Below are 25,507 nucleotides of genomic sequence, written 5' to 3'. Positions count from 1 at the left end.
TAAAATTTTGCTCAGCATTCTGCATGACCAAAAGATTGTGACACATTCTATAGAACACTACTGGCAATCAAACACAAACAAAAAATATTTTGAACACATGAATATATTGCCCTCTATGTGTTATAATATTAACACAATGAGAAAATTAATAGTTAAGTTTAAAAACCCTTCATTTAAGACATCTCCAAGGAGAAAGCAAACAAGGTGTTGCTCTGCTGCTCAGGTTGGTATACCAAACATTAGTAGAAATTTAGTTAAATGTATTTCAATTATGCATATCATGCTAAAATTATATGTTTATTTTGTAACAGGATGGAATGAGCATATATTTGTATTGAAATACATCAGTGATAGTTAATTTTGTATATAATCAAATACCCAAAATAACAAACTGCTATTCTTGCACTCTATTAGACAGTCAATTATCTTTTCTGGTAAAAACTAAACTCACATTTGTTGGAGGCAAACACCAATGGCTCACCCACAATTTGTGTATTGCTTATGTAAATATAAAGTATATGGTCTAACTACAGTTATAAATCCATGGTAAGCAGGGTCATGAGGATCTCAGAGTGCGCTCTGTGCCCCTGGTAACACAACTGAAGCCGACTCCCCTTCATGAAAGAACTTGCTGCAGAGAGACTCCCTCCAGGGTTCCTACTCAGGTAAATAATTGTTTCCAAAAGTTGGGCACTATAATTTTTTTATTATAGTTTTGATTCCTCTATTTCACCTACATTTTTATTTGACTATTAAAGGGCAGCATGACAAGAGCCCCTAACACATACTGTGGTCTGAGGCAGACTATTGTACCTTGAGATTTTTGAATGATTATATTTTAGAGACACACATCTTACAAAAATGCCTTCAACCTTGAACACCTGCATCTGCAGAGAGAAAGCAAAACCCCTCCCCTCATGTTCATCTTCTCTGGAGGAGGTTCAGACCTCTCTGCCTGTTGTGTAGCTCCCTTTGCAAAATTATCACTCTTACATACTCATTTCTCAATATAGACTGTAGAGAGGATGAACAGAAAGACAACTCTGCAGGATCGTCTGAGGATTCTGCGGAAGAAAGAGGCCTTGGAGGGCAGGTACATCCAGAATGCCAGTGTACATCCAGAACATCAATGTCCGGCCACTGTGTCCTTCCACACTCCAGAGGAGAGCTCCACGCCAGCTCTGTCTGAGAGAAAAGAGCCCCTGCTGATCCCTGAGTATAGCAGTACTGAGAACAAGCACATCTTCCATTCTGTGGTGGACCCCATTCTCAAAACTGCAGACAGGAAGCAGCACACTTACAGTCTGCAACTGGGCCCCAAGACCAAGCAGCAGCTGGGAAAGAGGCTCGTCGGCCCCATGGTCACCGATGCGCCAAAGCCTTTTGGAGGTTATTCCAAAACTGATAGCTTCTCCTCTTCTGACCTGAAGCGCAGTGCTCCTCAAATCAATGGGGACAGTACTGGGGAGCCCAGACCTCCGCAGCCTAAAAGGAAGAAAGACAGGCATTGAGATCTTTCTCTCCTTTTTTGTACAATTATATTGTTTTTAAAATATTTGGCCACATTGCCCTATACATTACTGAACATTTTATTAAATTATTTCACATTTAACACATAGTGTCACGGCACATATATTTACTCTTACTTATTTAAACACTAATCACTCACTTGACATTTCTGAGCCACATATCAGTCCACAACTATACAGTAAAAAACAGGAAATCAGACTCACACTTACACACACACACCTCTGATTGTCTCCACTCCAAACATTACTTCTTCAGTAGCAATAGCATATAAACCTTCAAAAATGGAATTTCTATCACCTGGCCTTATGATGTTCAGTTTTCCCAACTACTTGCTATTATTTGCTATCCAGGTTGGCAATGACTATTATACTGAATAAATTTTTTTCTTTTATATGAAGACTAAGTGCAACACTCAAGTGCTAAACTATGTACCCCAACATGCATGGTGTCATGCTTTATACTATAATTACTCTATACACAATATTTTACTATCTCTATGCACATTATTTTAACAATGCTTTAATATTTTACTAAATATTGTTATTATATTGTGTTGTGTATTTTGTAATCCATGGCATGGCTATGCAATAATGTAATCTTATTAAACCACTGGCATCCATTCTTCTGTCTTCTGTCTCCTATATTTTAATGTATACACAGCAGCCAAGGATTAAATAAACTGCCATTACTAACTGAAACGTTCAGGTCACAGAATTCTACTTTAAAATTCATTCAAATTTTCTAGGCAAAAAAAAAACAAAAAACAACAGGATGAAAAAATTAAAAACAGTTTTAGTATAGCTTGCATGAAATGTTTATTTGGTTTATGTTTATGCACAGTTTGGTCCAGGAATTCATTGGAGAACACAGAATACAGTTTTATTTGAAAACACTAGAATCAAATGAGCATGTAACAGGTAGAAGACTCTGCAGGTACGTGGTCACCAGGGCAAATGGTGCATTCAGTCTTCTGGTTTCTGGGCTTTATAAATTCCAGCCTACATTCTACTTTGGTATGGGAGCTTTGCTTTATCAAAACATTCATATTTCCCTTTTTAACAGTACATCAATGATTGTTATGTCTTGTACCTAAATAGCATTGTTGTTAAAATAGACATGTGCTGTATACAGTGACTCTCTGACTGATTTCTTGCAGCAGCTCTTTCACAGCCTTCTCCAGGTCCACTAACTCATTGGCCTTGTCCTCTAGTGTCTTCTGGTTTTCATCATAGGATTTTTCCAAGTCTGTTGGCATATTATTTCATTTTTAAATCAAAATATGTGTGCATGAACAAGACACTGATGAAATATTAGACACTTCAAATTTAAAAGTCAGGAAAGAAACAGTTCAGATTTTATTACATTGAAATGGAAGTCATATTTTAACATCTGCATTATTCAGCATTAAGGTTCTAGTTAGGGAACTAAGAGCAGTACCTTTGAGGAGCTGTAATTTGTCAGTAGCTTGCAGCAGGAGCTCTTTGGCCTGCTGTTGAAGCATCTCGGCTCTTTTCTTGGCATTTGCCACTCCCTGAGCCTTCTGAGTGATCAGCTCCTCCACATTACTGTACTTATCTTTCAGCTCCGTGTTCAAATCCTGCAAAGAAATGCACACATTCAAACATGAGTTTGTGTTGCTAAAAAACTTTTTTTCTGTAATCTGTCAGCCTCCCCCTTGCCTTGACCCTGATGTAAGACCAACTGTACCTACCCGCTTGTAACCTTAATTATGAGGAGTAGAGGTGAAAAAATGACCTTTGCTGGATGAGTGAAGCAATATAAACCAACAGCATTCTACCCCTATTAAGTTTATGGCATCAGTATATCTAATAAACATGTGAAGCATTTTCTATTAGTACCAACACATGTGCAGTGATTTCTCAGTAATGCAAGTGATTTCTCCTCTATGATGCATCACTAGTTTTATTCAAGCATTTATTAAATTTGAATTTGTGAGTGTGTGCAGGTACCTTGCTGAGCTGCTCTGCCGTCTCTTTGACACTATATGCATCCTTCTCTGTCTTTTCGGCACTGGTGGAGGTGTTGAGTGCTTTCTCTCTCAGCAGAGCCACATCTCTCTCTAGCTGCAGCAGCCTCTGGGTAGCATTGCTCAGCTTGAATTCTGAATCAGCTGTTTCAGACTCCACCTGGTACCACAGGACATTCAGGATCAAGCCACAGGTTGCCAGAGGATATACAGTCTCAAAGTAAACACTCTCTCAAAGATGCATTTGTGCTGTTTCTGAGTTTTTTTTCTCATGAACAACCAAAAATATAATTCCAAAGTTATGAAATCTCTACACATTTAAACTAATATAATACTTGTATTAGCACACAAATTATTTGTCTACTTATTTGTCACAGAATTCTGGTAAAATGACATTAACTTACAGACGCCAGCAAGTCCTGTGTTCCCTTTATGTCACTGGACGCCTGTTTCAAGGCCTCAGTGACAGCACTATGAGCTTTCTCCGCCTGATCTAGCGCTTCCTGCACCATATCAGCTGTGTTCCTCACATTTGACGCCTCATTCCTGTTACAAACACGGGATTTGAGCTTATCAAGAGTGCAGAAAACTTACTCATGTTATAAGGAGATATGATATATACACGATGGACGGCTATGACAGTATGATTTTACAACTGTTGTTACAGCTGTTTCATTATGTAGCCACTAGAGGATAATAGTACACCACACACACGGACAGCAATAACTGTACATTATTAATACTGAGCTTCTGAGACAACCATTAAAAAATGAGAGTTGTAAAACTAGTCTGCACTTGATGCAGGATGTTATTCTGACCTGGCTTTGCGCGCCTGCTCCAGCAGGCTCTCGGCTCGGTGGATGTCATCGGCGCTCTGGTTAAGGATGTTCTCCACGTCAGACAGGCTGCCCACACGTTCGCGGATCTCGGCTGTCAGGTTCTGCAACTGGGCTGGCGTGGTGGGCATTTGCATCTGCAGCACTTCGTTAGCCACTGCCTCGATGCTCTCCAGATCAGCTCCCTCTTCTGCCATCAGCAACAGCACGAGGATCAGTGGGGCAAAGGTTAGGACCACTTAACTGAACCTTCAAAGCAGTTCTGTGCAACAGACCTGGAAATGGCTAGCACTGTATAAACCTGGAAATTGGGTATGCTAGTGATGCTGTGCCAGTCATTGCTTGGGACAGGGGGTACACACCCACCTAATAAAAGCCAACTTGTATCCTCTTCAGTTTTATCACTGTGATATTTCCATGATGAAATTTATCTGATCAGTCAGAAGTGAGTAGGTGGTATGAGCTTACGGGTGAGAAAGTCCCGGATCTGTCTGATGAGGTCGCGTAGCTCCTGGTTGCTGTGGTCCACACGTCGTTTAGTCTCGTTGGTCTTCAGAAGCACTTCCTGAGCATTCATCTTGGCCTCGTCTGCTTTTACCTTTGCCTCTGAGACCTGAATGCACAGCAGTCTGAATTAAAGCTCAGAGACCTTAATATACTGCAGTCTGAATGAAAGTACATATATGGTATCCTGATCAGACATCCAGACATCCCATAGTTGGGAACCCAGGCTCACCATCTTGGAGAGCTTGTCCACCTCTTCCATGGCACTGATGATATCCTGTTCAAAGTCCTTGGTTTTCTTCGATGCATGCTGGGCCAAAGTTGTGAGGCCATTACATCCCTCTCCCCCGCATTTACTGTTTCCTATAGCATCCACACAACCTAAGCCTCCGCAGGGGGAGTCTGCACAGGTCTCTGAACCAGCAGGACTGCCACAGGTCTGGAATCAGGTCAAAGCAAAAATGATCAAAATGTCTTAGAACCAGCAGGATTGCCACAGATCTTGGATCATATCAGAGCGGAATTCGTCTCTATACAGGCTATCTACCTCTGATTAAGGGGAACAGTTAGATGAGAAATTGATTTATGCCAGTGACTACTTATATTACCATATAATACCATCAATAATATTTTGATGTTGTCACATAGGACATATAACACATACACCTTTTATACTTCTTACTAATCTCTGAAGGTTTTATCATAGCTTATAAGGTGATGTTCACCTTCTCACTGAGCTCACTGAGGTCCAGAGTCTCCAGCTGGCCAGCCAGGTGGTCCAGAGCTTTAGCATGCTCAGCCTGCTTCCTGTTGAAGTCATCTTTGGTCTGGTTCATCTTGGCTTCTGTTTCTTTGCGCAGCGAGGCTGACTGCTCTACCACGCTGTCTGGGTCAGTGGTGGAAGCATTCACACGCGCCTCTGCTGCTTCAGACTGCTGCAGGTATTTGCTCATGCTAGCTGATGCTCCTGGACATGTGCAGACACAGATTTAATCACATCCACACACTCCGTGCATTAAGTAGTCAATGACTCGAAGCACTACATTGTTTTTTAAAAGCCATATTGTATCATTTTGATTGAGGCATGAAGACGTGTCAAAGGTATAAGAAACTATTAACGCAAATCAGAGTGCAATCTTTTATGTCAGATGCAGTGTTGCTGACCTCGCACATCTGAATTCTTCATGAACTCAACTTGGTTTTGCAGCTCTTTGACAGTACGTTGTAGTTTCTGAGTTTCCTCACTGAATGCCTCCAGCTTGGTCTCTGTACTATTGCTGTCAGCTGAGATCTGAGACATCAACTCCTCTGTCTGATTCAGCTTGTCATTCAATTCACCCATCAAGGTTCTGCAAAAAAAATAATAAAAAAAAAATACATATTTAAATAAAATGTGTATTTTTAAACATTTTACAGAAGTTTATTTAATTAATTATGCAAGATCAATCTCAACTGAATTGCAATCATGATCCTTATGAAACGATGTATGTTTTTCATTTGATAAATATAAAGAGCGGATGCATTTCCAGAATCATCCACTAGAGGCCACAAATGAGCTTTACATTGTGCCATCGTTAATGTTTTAGGGCGTTTTCACACTATATCTTTTTTCCGGACCCAGATACGCTTGCTCCACAAGTTTGATACGTTTGGTCAAGTATCGATCTCTGATCCTTCTGAAATCGGTGGTCTCGAGTTCGCTTCTAGCGAGCTCCAGAGCAGTCCGCAGCAAGTGTGGCAGCTATTCACTTCCGGCAGCGTGTGGGGCTGCTTGATTGGTTAATTAAGTGGCGTGACTGCTTTGACTTATCGCGTTACTTCCCTTTTCAAGCTTCATGTTTTTTTCTGAGTAAATAAATGTTTACTGTCCAGGCAAACTTTTAAAATCTCTCGAGAGTATATTTTACAGGGGAAAATATACTGCATACGTATCTTCTCATACAAGAATGGCTCCTTGTTTGCAGGCGCTCCTTCACTGTGGAATTCCATGCATCCCATATGCACTGTTCCTTGCTGCCTGGGTGTATGTATCCAAGCACAATAATAAAAAGCAGCAAACCTATGAAGCTTCTACATGCAGAAAAGTGACATATGGAATTGCGCAGTCGATCTACAGTTCGGATACTGTTCTTGTGTGTGAAAGCAAACCAGTGATAATAAGCCCCTCCCCCAAACAAGCCTAGAATCGGTCCTGGGTGCAGACTCAAGTATTCAGAACAAGTACGAAAACGCCCTTAAACCAAATAGGACCCTACCACCCTCTGTGTGCTTGGACATATGTGGAGCATGACGTACGTGGCTTGCTCCAACAGGCCCTGGATCTCACTGAGGGGCTGAGTGGCAGGGTTCTGGGCCAGGATGTCCCGGATGGAGTTAGCGCTTCTCTCCACACTGTTAATGGTGTCCTGGTAAGGTCCAGTGATGCCGCTGGATTTTATGGTGTTGACCTTCTGCACCAGCCTATGGGTCTGGTTGGTGAGCTCTCCTATGATCACATCCCATTCAGCGAAGCACTGGTGGCAGCGCTTGCAGTGCGGGAAGTCACCAGAGTAACCACGAGCACATATGTCACAGCGGGGGCCCGAAATGCCTTCCGCACACACACAGTGGCCAGTGTCTTTGTTACACTGCGGCTCTGCGATTCCCCTGTGGTCACAATCACATGCTGCCACACACACACACACACACACACACACACACACACACACACACACACACAGACTGGATATGTACAACACACAAAAAAACAATGCATTTTCTGAGTACTGTGCCTTTAACTAGCTGTGTTGAGTCCCTTAACCCTAGCATATGGACAGCTCTCATATCATCCTGTAAACACTTTTATAAACTAAAAACCTGAAACAAGTAAATTTAACCATGCTTAAAAGTTTATGGGTTCAGTTCAGAGATGGTAACCAGTAATAGGATAGGGCTTCTCCACTTTAATTTTGAGCCCTTCAACAGCTGATCACAGATGTTGCACTACAGAGTGAGAACTGGCAACCACTCAGTGGGCTGGGAAATAGAAAGGGAGTTAAAGCACAAATTACTACGCTCCACTAGAGAGATGCCATCTGGAAACAAAAGGGTTTCAACTAGCACACAAATAGTGAAAGACCCTAAGTAAATATAATAGCAAAGATGACTTTACACCACCATTACACACACACACACACACACACACGAAATCCTTACTCCTCCCCAGCCAAACACATACACAGGAAGCCTCCTGCCGAAGGAGACCCGTTTCTGCCACATGTTTATATTCACATCCCCCAACACAGCTTCTAGTCATTTACTTGAAAAGCATTCCAACCTGAAGTGTTTCTCACACACACACACACACACACACACACACACACACAGGCAGAATTATTGGGACTACATCGAATGAGCAAATTCTCAGATAAAGGACGTCATCTCCTCAGGGCCCTAATGTGGACAAAAGGCTATGTGGAAGTTGGTGCTTAACTTAGAGGTTAATCCTGCTATTGTAGAGGGGGCCTCAGGCACTGCAGAAGGGAGCATCCTGATGAAGCATGCAGTGAATTTGAACCCTGGAGACGCTGAAGCTGAAAATATGCAGGTCTTTGTTTTTGATACTGATACACATTTATTATCTAATGCACATTTGGTAATACCACAACTGCTCTCTAGAGGTTAAAGGAAAGCTTAACCATGGAATAACTCTAAAAATGCATATTGCCTCTATTTACATTTATAGTAAGCCTCTATTTACACTACCTTCACATATACAGGCCACAGCCTAGGTGTGGAGATGGAAATATTTAACACACACACACACTCATGCACATACACCATAGTCCCACCTGCTTTTTTCTGTGACCAGTATTCAGGACTGTTAATAAGTGAAAATGCTCAAGTTATTATATACCCCATTTGTATAGGCAGCTCCTTGCAACAGAGAGGGTGAGATTTTCAGTAGGCACAATGATCTATATGAGGTAACAAACAGGCTGATCAAAAAAGGAACCTAATTGTGAAAGTTTCCATTCATTGTAGCAATTTTGAGCAATTGATTGTCCTAATTTCCTTCTTTATCTACATAGAGATACCAAGACATTAATTTATTGTAACAACCCAGTGGAGTAAGACTCTCGGATCATGATGTAAGTAACGTTCCATTGAAAGCATAGTTTTAGATCTGATTGTTGTAATAAAATTTGATGCATGTCTGAGCACAAGGACCTACATGATTACACTATGATGCATAGCAGAGATAAGACAAAAGAGTCTAAAAGGAAGAAATGTACCTGAAACGACACTAACAATAGAGAGCAGAACATTAAAAGAACTGGTCTCATCCAATCCAACCAACTTGCTTGGTGGATACTACTTTTCTACCTTCACATGTTGTGACCTCACCTTGCACTTGGGTACTTTATTAAAACGAATGTACAGAATCTACTACCACAGTCACACAAATGGCACCCTCAACCAGCTGAGGAAAAGCACACCCTTTTTCCTCCCCTGGAGTGGAATTAGGGCATATTAAGGGTAAGTCAACACTTAGCTATGGGCGGGGGGGGGGAGGGTAACTGGATGTTAGAGAAACGACTTGGAGGGGGCTTCCTGCTATGTCGCAGTTTGCCAAACAAACAAGGAGGGCGATTTCTATCAGTACAGACTCCTCAGCTGTGGAAAAAAAAGACAAACGATGTCCTTTTAAAGGCTGGCTTCCTGCAATGAGCCACTCAACCTCAGCTTCAGAAACATTCAGCCAAGAATACAAACCAAGGACAGCCCTGAGAGTACATCCTGTCCATATGTCTCAAGTGAAGCTGGGTAGTCCAGCCTTTCAGAGACTGCAACATATCCTTATGATTTAAAAACTACATTGACATCAGGAAGTTAATGTACACATGGCTGACACTGATAAGTGACAGTGATCAGTTTTGTCCCCAGATGTATGAAGTCACCAGTTCATGTTTTATCAAGTCTGGTCATTCTTGAAGGTTAGGTTCACTATTTTATAAACCTTTACATTATTAAAATTGTTGATTTGCATCATATATAATTTTGTATAATACCACTTTGCCAATAGCTTTAGTAAATAATTGCTCTTCAGTTTAAACACAGTCCAAAGTGGCAACCATTTAAGTTTTTAATAGGCCCAGTTAATCTGCTTTTGAAAAGAGGAAGCTCAAAGGATAATCACATAGGACTAGATTAGGTTCTCAAAAAAGACCCTCATGCTTTTTTAATCAGGTTTTGACTGTCGGGTTTTATTGCATTTTTACCGACTGCAGAGTTGGCCAGGATGTAAAGTGGCCAAAAGTCAACTGTTATTCAAAATATGTTCTGAATGAAGATAAAACACACAATGCACATGAGTATATTGTGTGCTTCTATTTAAAAGAGAAAGTTTTTGGAAAGCTAAAAAGACTGCCCCTTTGAGAAACTTACTTCATAGAGGACTGGCCGGTTTCTCAAATCTAAAGCTGTTAGAGAGTGGTTGTAAATGTTGGGAAACAACAATTACTGTAAGGTATAGGCTAAAAAGTGTTTTAAGAGCCTTCTGTCTTAACAGCATGTTTTAAGCTGTGGTGTACCCTATCCAGTACTATGAGGGACAAAGGCTGCTCTCTGTAGACTTGTACTGCATCATAGCCCCTTCAGGGAAATCCCACTAGAATAAAGCTGCATTGTAGACAAAGAGAAGATACTGGGAAGCTTAACCAGATTTCCTCTGAGCCCATTATGGTGCTCAAACATCTGGAGCTAATCACAGAGCATGAAGACATTCACTGCTATGGTCTAAAGCCTCATCATGGTTAATCTAATTCTCAGTGCTTGTATGAATCCATTTTAACTCTGCGATGCTCTGCAAAGTTATTTCCATCATACAAAAAAAATGACGCTATTATATCGAGAGCTCTTTGATTTCTCCTAACTGAAAATGTGATGAGAATATTCTATCTACTACTACTACTACTTCTACTACTACTACTACTACTACTACTACTACTACTACTGATAATAATAATAATAATAATAACAACAACAACTTACCATGACATTTGATTTCTGGGTTCCCCCAAAATAGCTCTCTGCATTCTCCACATGTCCTCCCCCCAAAGCCAGGCTTACATGAACACTGGCCACTTATCTAGAACAGAGCCACGAAAGCAGATGACTTACACGAACTGTGCAACTCCAGCTGCATTAGCACATAGCCCATGAGCCAATCTGACCCTGAACAGTTCTGCTCTGAGCCTAAGGCCAGTGGTCGGACTAGATGTTAGGGTGAACCACCTCGTTGCAGCTGGAGCTGGAGCTGTGGCTGGGGTCACAATGGCAGGGCTCGCAGCCTCGGGCGCTGGCCATGTTCCAGGTGTCCGGGGCACACAGGTCGCAGTGTTGCCCCACCACGTTGGGCAGGCAGTGGCACTGCCCACTGCTCAGCTCACAGTGGCACTCGCCCACCGAGGGACACACCTCCTTCTGAGTCCCCAAGTGGTTGCAGACACACCCTGCAGAGCAGCGAACAGCACGTGACTGAAACTGATACGTCAGGCTGACATGACATGGAAGTAATCAACAGTAATCAACAGACAAATATATATATCACTAATAAGCAAAATTCTAAATTTGCACATGTACAACAATCAGGGGTAAGAGGTTTGAAGCGTCTGAGAATGACCTTCAGAGAAATGAAGGCCCACCTCTAAAACCAACTCTAATACTTACTTCTGCAGTCCTGAGTAAGGGCATTGCCATAGTAACCCAGTTTGCAGCGTTCACAGCTCTCGCCTTCAGTGTGGTATAGGCACTTGAGACAGGTGCCAGTGTGGGCATCGCAGGACCCCGGATCCACCAGGTCAATGTTTTTATTGCACTGACACGGCCGGCACTCTCCACCTGCCTCATGAGGGTTTCCATAGAAACCAGGTGCACACTCATCACACCTGGAACCTAAATGGATTGAAGAAATCAAGCAATCAATGCAAAATTCCATACAGGGCAACGTCCTCAGTCATGATGTTCACTTACACTCACTTAATGATATTCACTTGTATGTTGAAAATGGTCTTCAACACACTGTATCCAATAAATATCCCAATTATAAAGCTTCAAACTAAAACAAGCTCCTGTACTAGATATTCCATGAGAACCTTTCCCCTTAACTACACGATGTTAGTTACCTTTATAGCCCTGGCTGCAGACACAGAACACATGGAGTGAGTCATGGCTCTGGTAGCACATGCCAGCAAACTGGCGACTGCTGCCTGGACCATCCGGACACATGCAAGGGCGGCAGTGGTCCCCGGAGCCCAGGACAGGGTCACCATAGTAACCATCCAAACATCTGCAAAGACAGTAAAGAAACTGAGTTGCATTTCAGTGAAACTTTACAAAGCCAAGTTCAGGTTAAAATGATGAACACAGCATAGCCTGAAATGGATAGTGAAACAGCTTGTGATGTTTTGACCTGGTGCTGTTGTGCACTAGAATGAAAAAACTTAAGATCAGAATGTCAGCTATAATTTGAGAGCTTTAACATTTATAGTGGGTGAATTACATAAGAACTACAGCCCATTACATTATTTTTATTTACATAGCCCTTCTTATTTCAAGAGACCGATTAGTAATTGGGCAAATAAGCATAATGTTGAATAAAATAGTAAACTTCCTCAGAAACCGATGACTTGCTCTGTGGCTTTTTACCACATTAATTGTGTTGAATGGTTGTCTATCCGCTGTCTATATTATTACAGCATAGCTAGGTTCAGTCTCACCACCGCCCTAAATTGAGTGACGGACCTCTCGCAGTTGTGTCCAGTGGTGTGCTCCTGGCAGTCCAAGCACTGGCCCGTGTGGGGGTCACACTGCTCCGCATGGCCATTACACGTACAGGGACGGCAGTTAGGGAAGCCCCAGTGTCCGGGGAGACAGCGGTCACACTGACGTCCATATGCTCCCGGAACACATTCGCACTGACCGGTGGCCTCGTGGCAGAATGCATACACAGAGCCCTGAGGATCGCACCCACATTCTGGAGGGAGAGAGCAGGAAAGAGCCACCTGTTTATCCACTGGCTCTGTTTCACAACAAATCAGAATACCAGGGTGGACACACTGACTAGTGAAAATAGGAACAAAAACAGACTCACCTCTGCACCCTTGGGGTCCAAAGTGAAAGGTAGAGGGGGCACATTTGTCACAGTTTCTGCCCACTACATTCGGCCGACACTGGCACTGCCCACCATTCGGATCACACACCGTACTGAGGGAACCCTGAGGATCACACTCACAGGCTGACAGAGAGAGGGCGAGACAGAGAGAGAGATGGAGAGGTGTTTGAAGGCCTTTTCCTTATACAAACTTCACAGCCATCAACACCTCAGACTCAACTAGCCCTATGTAGTACATGCCTAAGATATCATGTAGAAATACATAAAATACAACTTTTTTAAACAAAAGCTTCCAAATTCCTTCCAAATTAGATCGCTCCTCAATCACTCTAAATCTACATTATATCTAAAGTCTATGGTCACAAGAGATGCCTTCTTGTCTTCTCTCTCTCTTGACAGCCAGAGTATGCATGAAAGCATACATACCTGCTCCTTCCAACCTCATTGCAGATGGAATGCTTCATATACTAAGTTGTATAAACATTAGCATATAAGGTATGCATGAAAGAATGCATACTTCAACTCGTCACGCAACTCCTTGTTTAAACATTCATGTCCTTAAGACCGCTGGTGTCCCTGCAGCTTCCCACACTGCCAGCTGGAGCCCGCTGGAGCAGCAGACCTCAGTGGTCTCAGTGGCCCTGAGCATGCACACAGAGCTGAAGTACTCAGCCTGGTCAGTGTGTCTGACATGCAGCAAACAGTGGCCGGAGGCCATGACAAATGAGCGGTAGCCACCCAAACCTCAGCATCTACAGGTCTACACCGACATCACTTCATTCAGTGTGCTCCTTCCAACCTCAGTGTAGATGGAATGCATCATATACTAAGTTGTATAAAGATTAGCATATCATTCAATGAAATGTTTATTCATAGGAATTCATTAAACTATTTATTACTGAACATTAATCATTGCACTTGCATATCACACATTTTTTATGCGTTCTAAAGATTACAGCATAACCAAGAACTATAGACTTTTTTCATTTATATTATCTCTTAACAGAATCCCAGATATTATCAGAATCATTTGACATTCTAGGGGCCTGGATGAACTCTGTCTTCAGATTCACAAACCTGTAATTACTAAAATGAAAACAGTTTGTTTCCTGTCTCCAGGACTTTCTCACTCTCTGTTTGACAGTGGATGAGATTAATGCTGTTGAACAAGTTTGCCTCAGAGAGGAAAGGCCCTATAATCATGCTTCAGGCTTTCACACACTCACAAACACAAGCCATGACATGCGGAGAGAGAGAGAGAGAGAGAGAGAGAGAGAAGCAGAGAGCACAGGAGAGGAACGACATGCAAAAGAGAAGAGACTGAAGACCGTTGCCTGACACGCCACATGCGCTTGCAAGGCTTTAGGTCCTGGAAATCGGACAAGGAAACTGATGGAGTGAGTGTGTGTTGGCGTGTGTGTGCAGGTGTATGCGTGTGTGTGTGTGTGCCTTGCCTGTCAGTTTGTACCTTTAGCTCTCTGGTGCAGAAGAGCAGACACACTGAAGATGAAGTTTCTACAGATGTCAGGCATGGGTGTCTTCACCACACTCTGGCTGTTCTCCAAGCAGCGGTAGCGCTGGAAGGTGTCCCAGGCACTGTTGGTCACCACGTCCCCACCCTCTGACCCAGAGCCAGAGAAGATCTCCAGATTCTTGCAGTGAGGCATCAGCACAATCTATGAAACACCGGCCAAAACTGTCAAGAGCTTGCTTACAGCACAACGAAGGTATTTTCATGTAGTGAGACTACACTATAAGGGAGTAACTGGCAATAAATTGTTTTTTACACTCTGAATAGTGTGTATTTCACTTTCGAAGTATTTTTGATTGAGCCTAGGGGATGAAAGAAGGAAGATACCGAGTCAATAAGTGTGTAGGGAGATTGTATGTCACTGCTGGTGGAGTATCGAGGAAGACTCAGGCGCACAGTGTAGTTCAGCCCCTCCTCAAAGCATACAGGCCTGGGCAGCACCACGTACCTGAGCAGAAGTGCAATGAACACTTAGATTGAACAGATTCACTTTTATCCGAACACAATAAGACCTTTCTTAATCTCACTGCATCATAAACATGTTCACACACACACACACACCTGGAGCCAGGATGTAAGGACACCACCTGGTTGTCATCATCCGGCATGGTGTTGGCACAACGGCTCTCAGTAGTGATGACATGAGGCCTGATGACTGTCATCAGTACTTCCTCCCACTGCTCTGGAAGCTACACAAACACACACACACACAAAATGAAAGGACGAAACAAATACCTGCTCTATGATGTGATGCGGATAAAGGTGTTTGCTGGTCTTAAAATAACACACTCCTCTATCAAAGCAGTTTGGTATGCTCCATGCTAGTCATCTATTATGTGGTTAGACTGTAAAAACTTGATAGAAATGAAATGAAGATGCAGAACTGTGCAGAATCTAACCTGGGGTTCATAGCGAATAAGAATGTCATACTCCATGGAGAATGGGATATTGTCAATGCTGAACTCCAGATAAGCCCCTTCCGGAACATTCACAAAGCCAATACCAGTCCAGGTTGGGGTGCGGTCTATAGGGTAGGGTCTCTGGACAATGCTTACACCCTGGAGAGACAGATTTGTAATCTACACTGCAGAGGCAACTCAGCAAACATCACTCTAAAGATAGTATATATAGTAGATATAGTAGACTTACAGGTCCAAACTTGGCATCTTCGGCTTCATAAACATAGTGGTCCAGAGCAATAAAGTAAAAGCCAGACTCCACCTGGTCACAGCTACGGCCAAACATGTGCTCCCGACACTGACACTGACCTGTCTCTGCAGAACAGCTGGCAAATTCAAACAAGAAACATGAACATGATCTCTATCTCTCCAGTGGGAAGCAGGAAATCAACTGATATATTTACACATAAGTATATACGTCATGACAAATTATAGATGGGATGTTTCCTCTCAGATGTTTTCCATGAACAATTCCATTGGGAAATGATTTAGAATTGTGTTCAAAACTTAAGCATAACTCCTAAAAGTGAAATAAAACTAAAAGAAGGACTACTTCCACATCTAATCTGGTCTTTACATGTAGTGTTACTGCTGAATGGAGTTGTTGATATCTAATGTATTATTTTTATGACAATAATGCATTCTTTATAATAATAAAGAAATAAATATATATATATATATATATATATATATATATATATATATATATATATATATATATATAAAGCATGTTTTGATAATTGGTTTAGTTTTCAATGCTAGTCCCAGGTCATACATTTTAACAAAATGGCAAGAAAGATCAGTCTGAAAAGACAATTTATGTGGGTTGAGTAAACAAACCAATATAGCTACCTTCTGAAAATTAATCACAACAACCAGAACATCTACACTGCTGAAGGCAGACTGAGCTTAATTTTAACCTCACTTGTTATTAAGAGCACCTCCAGTATCGCAGTCACATGGCCTGCAGCCATCCATGTCATTGCTAAGCCCCCAGTGCTGAGGCTGCAAAAGATGAACAGCTTGTTAAAGCACTCTCTGAACAGCAAGCCATGTATGTCACATCTCCCCAGGTGTGAAACAGGGGTTTACACTGGGGAAATTTACTCTGTAGAGAGAGAATGTTTGTCTGTCTGTGCCAGCTCTTGCATAAACAAATAGAATAAAGGGCTGTCTTGAGATTACATGTAAACAATTGTCACTGCAACACATTGCATAATAAAATAATGTTCCTTAGAATTGATTTGTTACATCGAGTGACAGTAGTCTAATTCCCAAATAGATAAATGTCCAGTATTGTTATGAATGCGTCTTCATAAGCAAAGGGTAACTTACTAAACACTGGTCACAGTCTTTCCCCATAACCAGACGCTTACAGTAGCAGTTTCCTGAAGTTGTGTCACAAGGGCTTCCACCAGGAATGGTGCCCAGCACATTACAGTTGCATTCTAGGTAAAACAAGTGGACAACATGCACCGTTTAATAAATTTACACAGTGATCATGCAGCACAAAAGCTGAAAAAAAAATAAATGCAGATGGCCCTTATCGTCTTGACTGTGAAGCAGGAAGTTGGCATTGCTACACACTTACGTTGACATCCCAGCGGGTGCTCGCTGAGGCCGTAATGGCCTTGTTTGCACTGGTCACAGCGTTCACCCTCCACATTAGGCTTGCAGCGACACTGACCCGCTATCAGTCCCAGAGAGACATCTGTCAGTGCGTCACAGATGCCGCCATTCAGAGAGCCAATGGGATCACAGTTGCAAGCTAGAGAGGGACAAAGATAAAGCCATTAACAACAGCCACTAAGAACTGCCCCTTTCTACAATTTCACTCCATGCACTAAATCAGCATGCACGTTCAACAAATCAACACACATATTTGTTATGGAATCAAACGAAAGAGGGAAATAGGTTTGGTAATTAAGTATGAAAAATGCCAGTCATGTCTTTGTACTTTTGAATAACTGGGCTGTTACACCATGTGTGGTCTGAAACAGAGCCCACATTTTTGCTTTGCAGTAAAAAAGGCTGGCTTTAAAACCTCAGTCACTGTGCAAACATATGAAACCACTGCATTGTGTGCAGGCTAGGGTTCCGTTCTGTGGTGAGTGGGAAAACTTCAAGGGCTAGGTATTTCCCTGCACCAACCCCCCCCACCACAAAGAGAGCCAAAGGTTCAAAGGCCCAGTCAGACATGCCTTTCCATCTAGACCAGACAGACAGAAAAAGGAACAGATGACTGCAGATAGGAAGAGAAGAATAACAGGATGTGAGCAAAACGAGACGAGTGATGGGACGCACGTTCGCAGATGTTGGGGTTGCGGATGTCCCGTTCCTGGTGCTGGTAGAATAAGGGCTTGCACTGCTCGCAGTTGTGGCCCATGGTGTTGTGCTGGCAGTCATCACACACCCCTCCACTCACATTGCCAGAAGCTTGGTACACAGCCATGTCGAAGTGGCAGGATTCACTGTGGTGATTGCAGTTGCACTCTGTACAGGCAATGACAGATTACAGATATACTCTTTTATGCACTTAGTCATTTATCCATTCAGAACTCCAACGTCTTTCACTTTTACAGGGTATTGTGAAAGTGCTTTAGCTGAAAGTTCCTGTAATTTAGTAGCAATGCAAAATACTAACAGTATGATTATAAAGTATTTGTATCACATGTACATAATGTTGACCATAACTATCATACTTTTGCAGGCGTTGGTGTTGCGGCCCTCTGCAGGCCTCCAGGGCAGGTCATGGTAGAAGTCCTGACAGCGTTCACAGTTCAGACCCATAGTATTGTGGTTACACATACAGTGACCATGGACCTGCAGGATGAGCCAGTGTAAGGATTATAAACCCACAACCATGGAACAACTGAAGTATGAAAAACAGATTAACTGGGAAACAGGATATGAAAAAAACCTCAAAAACTAAAAATATCTCTTGGAGATAACTACAACATGTGTGAACACTAATGTTTTAAATTACTTAATAAATATATATTTAAGCATCTAACTCCATTTGTAGTGAAAAACTGTCACAGAATCCTATTTGATTAAGGGCATGCATTGAATTCAAAAGGCTTTACATTTTTTTTCACGGTACTTAAACAACACCATCGTTTCCATTAATCAGGTTCTCTTTAAAAGATAGATATTCTTTTAACACCAAACATAGCCTCTTCGAGCAAGAGGAAGTTGGCAAACGACACAGCTGCTCAGAATGAAGTACAAAATTCCCCATCCAGATGGCAGCAGAAAATGTTTATACTGGAGGCATCTGGACTGCATTAACAAACGCCAGCTTTGAGAGCACATGCGCAGAGTTCAGGCAATCTCTTGTGTTACTGTACTGCTTCGCAGAAGAAATCAAAGAACATCACAGTGCTTTTGATAATATTAAGTTTTGACATTGGGATCCAAACGGATTTCATTCATGTTTTGCTAAGATTGTGCAATGGAAACATTTCTGTTAGTCAGAGAAGAAAACAGGATGGAAACTAAACAGAAACTCCCTCATTATACTTATATAATATTATATTTCAGGTGCATATACACAAGCACAAGCACCTTTCTGAATGCAATGCAGCAAAAACTGAAACTTTTGCATCTGTGTGTGTGTGTGTGTATATTCATGACTTCTCACAATCATTCGGTCTTCTCAGTTATTACACAGTCCACATTATTTTATCCTAATAGGAAGCAAATTCTAAATGTGGGCTAGCAGTCCACAATAGATTTATTCAACTGACTTCTTCCCATGAGAGTCACTTATCAAGGCATTCTTCTCTTAGCTCCTCCTTGACCGGAAGCTAGTCAAAATAATCAAGCTGGGACTCCCAAAAGCACTGCTGCACAAATGCCAGTGTGACATATTGGAGAATGCATTGCTTTGCACTTAATGTTTTCTACAACCACATTTAACACTACAGAACTTTTGCAAAACTGAGTTTTGAACATTAAACCTTCTCTTAAAGGTCTGCATCAGTAATAATAAGATAGCAGCCTAGATTTTTAACCTGTTTGTGCTTCAGTTACCAGTGTCATGCTTGTGAAAACCTACCATTCCTTCCACCACATCCCCTGCTCCATCTACGGGGGCACACTCGGAAGCATGGCCATAGCAGAAGCAATTGCCCCTCACCACCATGTCATAGATCGCATAGTAGTACTTCTCCTTGATCTCAATACGTGAGTCCAGCAGATTGTCTCCCAGTGTGTGCAACTTAACGAAGTTCACTCTCAGATTTGTGATCTTCAGCATATCTACCATTAGGGGGAAGATACTGTTGTAAATATCCATTCCTGAATTCTGCAGAACATGTGTACATTTTCTATGTTAAAGTTTTTCATTTATTCATCTGTCTATTAAAGTGATGGCCTTACTCTGGATCCTGGGGCTGTAAGGATCGTCAATCTTGAATGCTGGATCCAGTACACGAAAAATGACCTGGACAAATAAAGGTTTGCAGATATATTAACGATGACCCCACAAATTGTGCACATACACAAAGTACCATCTGAAACTACTGTGCAAGCTTTGAAGTGCACTTTAATTAATTTATAGCAAATACACAATAAAGTTTACCTCGCCCTCAGTTGATGGCTCAATGTCAGAATAGCGAGAGTCACAGATGACATCATCCACCTTCTTCATGGGGCCATGGGACTTGAATGGAAAAGAAGTCTCGCAATCATAGGCAAAGTAACGGTACACCTGCCAGGTCTTCCCAAAGTCTGCAGAGCGCTCGATCACCATGGCAGCAGGCCGGAAAGTCTAGGAGATCACAGAGGTGAGAGTACATTAATAACGAATGAGCTAAATGTCTAACTGAAGAATGGGTCTTCCACTAGTTCTTTGCTATGCCCAAGATCATCAGTGTATTCTAGCTTCTCAACAATATCTCAAACAGTTAATGGTGACACACCCATCTTCTGGATTGGCTATGGCTCTGACTAAAGCACTGACTTTTAATCTTCATGTTGGGAGACAACAGCAACACACTCCAGATGCAAATGGAAGACCCTGAACCAATTTTGTTTATCTTTTTTTAACTCCCGTCTGTATGAATTAATAGTGTAACCACGCACAACTAAGAATCTAAATGTTTAAATGATCTTTTGTCCTTCTAAAATTCCATGTATAAAAGTATTTCTCTATGGTTCACAAAGTAGAGATGCATCTTGTCTTAGCTGACAAACTTTAACCTGTTGTTTAATTTCAAATCCAGTGGGCTGAAATAGAAAACTGTTTGGTCCAATTGCTTACAGATTGCAAATTATGTTAAAACTACTCACAGGAACTGTGTAGTTATATTACCATGCGTACCTGTTTATGACAAAGGACATGACATTCTACATCTCAGAAGAACATAAGGAAGACTGCAGAGGAATCTTTATCAGCAACATTCCAAGGGTCTCAGTCACAAGCAGAGCTGGAGCTTTTCCAGACCTCCCAATGCTCTCCCACACTCATCCACAGCCACATTCCCCCACCAACCCCCAGCCTTCCAGCACCTTGGCCTGGGGCCAAGATGAACCCCCAACACACACACACACACACACACACATCATCATCGTCATCACATGCATGACTATGTCCATCAACCTTTCAGCACAATTACCTTGAAGGTCATGATAAGATGGGTGAAGTGGAACTCTGCCTCCAGGTTCAGCTGGATGGTCACATTCTCCATACCTGGCAGAGCCAGAGAGATTTAAAAAAGGTTTAAAGTTACCAAGTACACCCACAGAGTTCTTCAGCATTACATCTTGAATTAAGGACAAATTTGGGAAAAAAAGAAACACAAAAGTAATGGCAAGACTTGTGGCAAGGTCAAATGTGTTTAAAGAACGGAGCCATTGTTTTAGAGCAACAGCTCATGACTTTCATGGCAACATCTGCAGCTACACCGAGAAACAATCCCACATACAGTTAGATCATGATTCTACAGTTGCATCCGAACATCTGTTTTCACTGGATCCATGCCAAGAGCTGTGAAAAGCTTAAATATATAATCATGCAGAATGTCTGCTTCCCCTGAATCCCAGGCCCAAGTGTCCAGCTGGCTGCCACTGCTGTTGTGAACAACCACTTCCCTAGTCATCCATATGCTCCGACCTCCGAACTTCCTCAAGAGAACAACTTAGCCTTATACTCACAGGACTCTCTGGTTACTTCCTTCTTCCCTTCGTTTCACATTCCCTCTTTCCCATGAAACAGGCAATCCAGGGGATTACTTTACCCTCCCCCTCTCAGTGATAAAGTATGGCTGGGTAAAGAATGCTAAAGTACACTGGAGCTGCAACACCACGATGCAACTCATTTAACCTGTATCCATAATTACTAATATTTTAGGATTTCAACACTAATTAATGTAATTCAGGTCATAACCCTGCTTCATGCAGCTGGTGGGCAATAATTCCTAAGAGAAAACAGCCATCATTCCACAGTTAAAAGGTAGGTCATGATATTAACTAGTCAGCTATTAGGTGTTTGCTTTGAAGTTGTAACTCCCAACAGAGGTGTTATTAAAGGGGTCTAAAATGCTTGTGAAGATCCTTCTAACAAACCCTCATTTGCTGTGTTTCTTTTTCCCATGAGAAAAAAAGGCTAGATCCACCATGGTCTTTCCTGTTTACAGCAGTGAGCAATATAGTGGGCATCATTAAAAACAATGTGAGGAAGAATACAATTGTGGAATTTTCAAATAAAAGAACGCAGTTGTGAGGAAGTTGGCTTGCAAACTCACCGTTTTCTGACTGCCACCAAGTCTTAAGTCGATTAGGGGCAAATGTCGTCACCACATTTTCGATTCTGTGACTGGTTGTATGTTCTGTCTCATCGTAGAACTCTTTGGAGTCACACATAAAGCATTTCTTTTCTTCCTACATCGGATGGGGGTGGAAAGAATGGAAAATGTCAATAGCTTTCCAGTGTCCCATGCAGCTATCAGCAAATCTAATGTGGCATATAACTCTAAAGATCCTTTCATTTACTGAGTCTCTATTGAGTTCCAGAAATTGGAGATGAATTACATGCCTTACAGTCTCACTGATCTGTACACAGCAAAGGCCACACTCCACATATGCCACTTTATGAGTGTGTGTGTGCGTGTGAGAGAGAGAGAGAGAGAGAGAGAGAGAGAGAGAGAGAGAGAGAGAGAGAGAGAGAGAGAGAGAGAGATGTTAACAATGGATGTTAAGAATGAGCCCATATACTGGAGAATAGTAACAGGAAGCCCTCATAACTCTGTGAGCCTAAATAATTTTTCCTTTAGTTTTGTTTGTGGTGGTCTCTGCCAGGAAGTAGTCTAGACATTCTAGAGTCCACCAGACTCACAAACACTTCGGTTTCTCATGCAAGAAACAGTTATGACATGCACATGAAATAATGCCTCCCATAAATGACTCTGAGTCATTGAAATAAACACTTGTTCTTCATTCTACTCTCTTTTACCAAATTAGATATTTTATTTTCATGACTCCTGACAGTTATAAGATTCAAAACAAAACTAAAGATATGAAGGACATATTTCATGATTATGTTTTCACAAAATGGTCTACTTCTTAATGTTCTTAATGCTTGTGTGCAGCAGGATATGTGTACAGCTAAATTAGGTGAGTATGCCTGGAAAATAAGTTTACATATTTATCAGACATAGTGAGGTGAGCATCATCCCACTGGAACAACACAACTATGGATGTCTCATTGGGCCTACTTTAACCAGAGACGTTATCCATCAGAAAGATGTTGGTAGGTCTAGACCTTGATGGAGAAACTTCAACAACTTAGATATAGAAATGTGTATGTTTACGCTACCTGTAAATGACTGACAATACAGAAAGGTTCTGGTTTCTCAAGGCCGCAGGTAGAGGTGGCTGATAACTGATGGGCTCGGCCGATAAGGAGATCTCCTGTAGCGGGGTAACAACTTCCCTCCGTACATACATCAGCACGTTCGGGTATCTCGGCGAGAGCACACGTCCCTAAATCTTCATAAATAAATATATTCGACTTATTTATGTGGACCTTTCCTTCTTCCGTTATGACAGAGAAGCATTTTAGTAAGCCAACATACAATTCATATAAGTAATAAAGCAAAGTATAAACTATGGATAGTCATCTTAAATGTGAAATACGGAATGTGAAATTAAAGTCACGTCTAACGCAGTAAGAATACATTTGAAATTACGGCCTAAAGAGGTTCAAGCCTCAGTAATGTTTTGTTAAATAGGCATTTTAACATTTTCACTTGATTAAATGTATGAAAACTATGGCAAAATATTTGGAAATAAAATCATTAATAGTGAAAACTAACTTACATAAAATGGCTGCGAGTTGTAAAATCATGATTTTCTCTCTGGGTGTTATCCGAATTAGACATATACTGTGACGACACTCCCGCCACCTTCCAGTCCGGCCGTCTGCGCTGCGGCTATGATCCAACTCAACTGAATTGGGTCTGAAGTTTTTTGTTCTCGCCCCCCGTCTCTCCCCACTAGCTCATGCGCACAATGTTCAAAGCCCTCCCCCAGGTGTTTGCTATTAAATGTGAGCAAGGTAGTCAACCGTTAAACTTAAGCAGAATTAACCCTGTAGCTACGTTTAGCACACTAAAATGTTAGTTGTTCTATAAAGTTGTTATTCGGACGGAAGTAGTCATTAATTGTTTTGCGTGTAAAACAATGCCGTTATTTGGTGAGTACAATTACCCTCCCCCTTCAAAAAGGAACAAAGCACTCTGACATAGAGCAGCCCCACCACTGCTACTCGGTTCAAAAACATAAGTATTGCAAAAGGTATCAGGCGCCTGGGAATAGTCTAATACACCTAACATATATCTACACTCATCTCCACGTAAGAATATAGTTCCCTTTAACTGTGTGGTTTTAACCATGTAGCATTTTACAGACTTGCAGAAGCATAGTATTTGCTACAGGTACGGAGTCATCAAAACAACCTTAGATTCTTACTGAATACTTTCTGAACTCTCTTACATTACCAAGAAGTTTGGAGGATTGTGTACAACAAAACCTGGTTGACACTGCTCATATTATGGCTTTTCACACAAGTACTGGCATACGGTTATAAAATGGTTATAATAAAATGCATAAAGCAGAAATAATGGTGCTTGAATAATAGTACAGAAAGCATAATTGATCATAATGCTCTCTACGTTTGTGAATACCTGACAGATTGAGATTGAGTTTATTTGAACACTACAGGAAGCCAGAAGTAAGTGGTTCTTTCACACTAAACTAAAGTGAAAATATGTATGTAATTTTATTCCAGAAAAATGTCAACATAATGCTTTATTGGTGTGCACAACAACAGACTGGAAGATGTGGGACAATGACTCTCTTATCTCACATACTATTCAGGTATTTAAACCAGTAGTGTTGTGGTTGGGAAAAAAATATATTTATTTATTTTCTGGGCCATGAAAAGCGAATATCAAGAAGTGGCATTGTCTTTGAAATTGCTAGTAAAATAACACATAAAAAGTCTTTTAAAAACATGTCTTTTGGGTTGTTATAATGTCTTATAAAATCTTAATCTGTTTTCAGAACTCCAATCTTTCAGGCAAACACTGAAATGAAATACTTTTGCTGTATCTCGGATCCAAGATAAGTTGTTGCAGCCCTATTCAACCATAAATTCATTTTTATATTTCACTCTGCAAGGCCTTTGAGAAAAAAAAGTACTCATTAAGGAATGCATTATGTGATTAACTCATCAGAATTTTTATATAATTTACCTCATCTCTCAAAACTTGTAAAATGTTGGCTGAGCACTAGGTAGCTAAAAAAGGGGGGGAGAAGATCAATCAGAAGTGATGAACTGTGGTGAAAGACATCTTTGTTTTTGCAAGTCAATGGAATGGTCATCTGGTTGTTAACACCCCAGCACAAAAGACAGAGATGATTAAGGCCCCAAGCTTTGCCTAAGACGGCTGACTGCATTCCAAAACCAGCAAGCCTCCAATCCATACCCGACTGATGGGT

The 25,507-nt window shown here is 41.5% G+C and overlaps 1 protein-coding gene across 1 annotated transcript; it reads right to left on the bottom strand.

Moving 5' to 3' along the window:
* Window positions 1-2,328: 2,328 nt before the first annotated feature.
* On the bottom strand, window positions 2,329-23,943 carry lamb1a (laminin, beta 1a). Its single transcript, XM_027020732.2, has 33 exons — window positions 23,825-23,943; window positions 23,322-23,494; window positions 22,252-22,387; window positions 21,124-21,197; window positions 20,088-20,276; window positions 19,886-19,949; window positions 19,563-19,765; window positions 18,205-18,325; window positions 17,807-17,995; window positions 17,094-17,270; window positions 16,838-16,950; window positions 16,428-16,507; window positions 15,693-15,828; window positions 15,443-15,601; window positions 15,105-15,232; window positions 14,871-14,991; window positions 14,481-14,688; window positions 12,992-13,135; window positions 12,643-12,874; window positions 12,024-12,187; window positions 11,569-11,793; window positions 11,134-11,351; window positions 10,891-10,987; window positions 7,153-7,522; window positions 6,022-6,206; window positions 5,583-5,824; window positions 5,090-5,296; window positions 4,822-4,966; window positions 4,336-4,543; window positions 3,922-4,063; window positions 3,501-3,677; window positions 2,968-3,127; window positions 2,329-2,775 (listed from the first exon to the last, which is right to left on the bottom strand). Exons 1-33 carry the CDS (start codon window positions 23,850-23,852, stop codon window positions 2,636-2,638), a joined length of 5,355 nt encoding a protein of 1,784 aa, XP_026876533.2. The 5' UTR covers window positions 23,853-23,943; the 3' UTR covers window positions 2,329-2,635.
* Window positions 23,944-25,507: the final 1,564 nt, after the last annotated feature.

Source organism: Electrophorus electricus, chromosome 2 (genome assembly GCF_013358815.1).
Source record: "Electrophorus electricus isolate fEleEle1 chromosome 2, fEleEle1.pri, whole genome shotgun sequence".
In the NCBI taxonomy this organism is placed as follows: Eukaryota; Metazoa; Chordata; class Actinopteri; order Gymnotiformes; family Gymnotidae; genus Electrophorus; species Electrophorus electricus.
The sequence above is the reverse complement of the archived record's forward strand: the minus strand, read 5'-3'. Positions and strand labels throughout refer to the sequence as shown.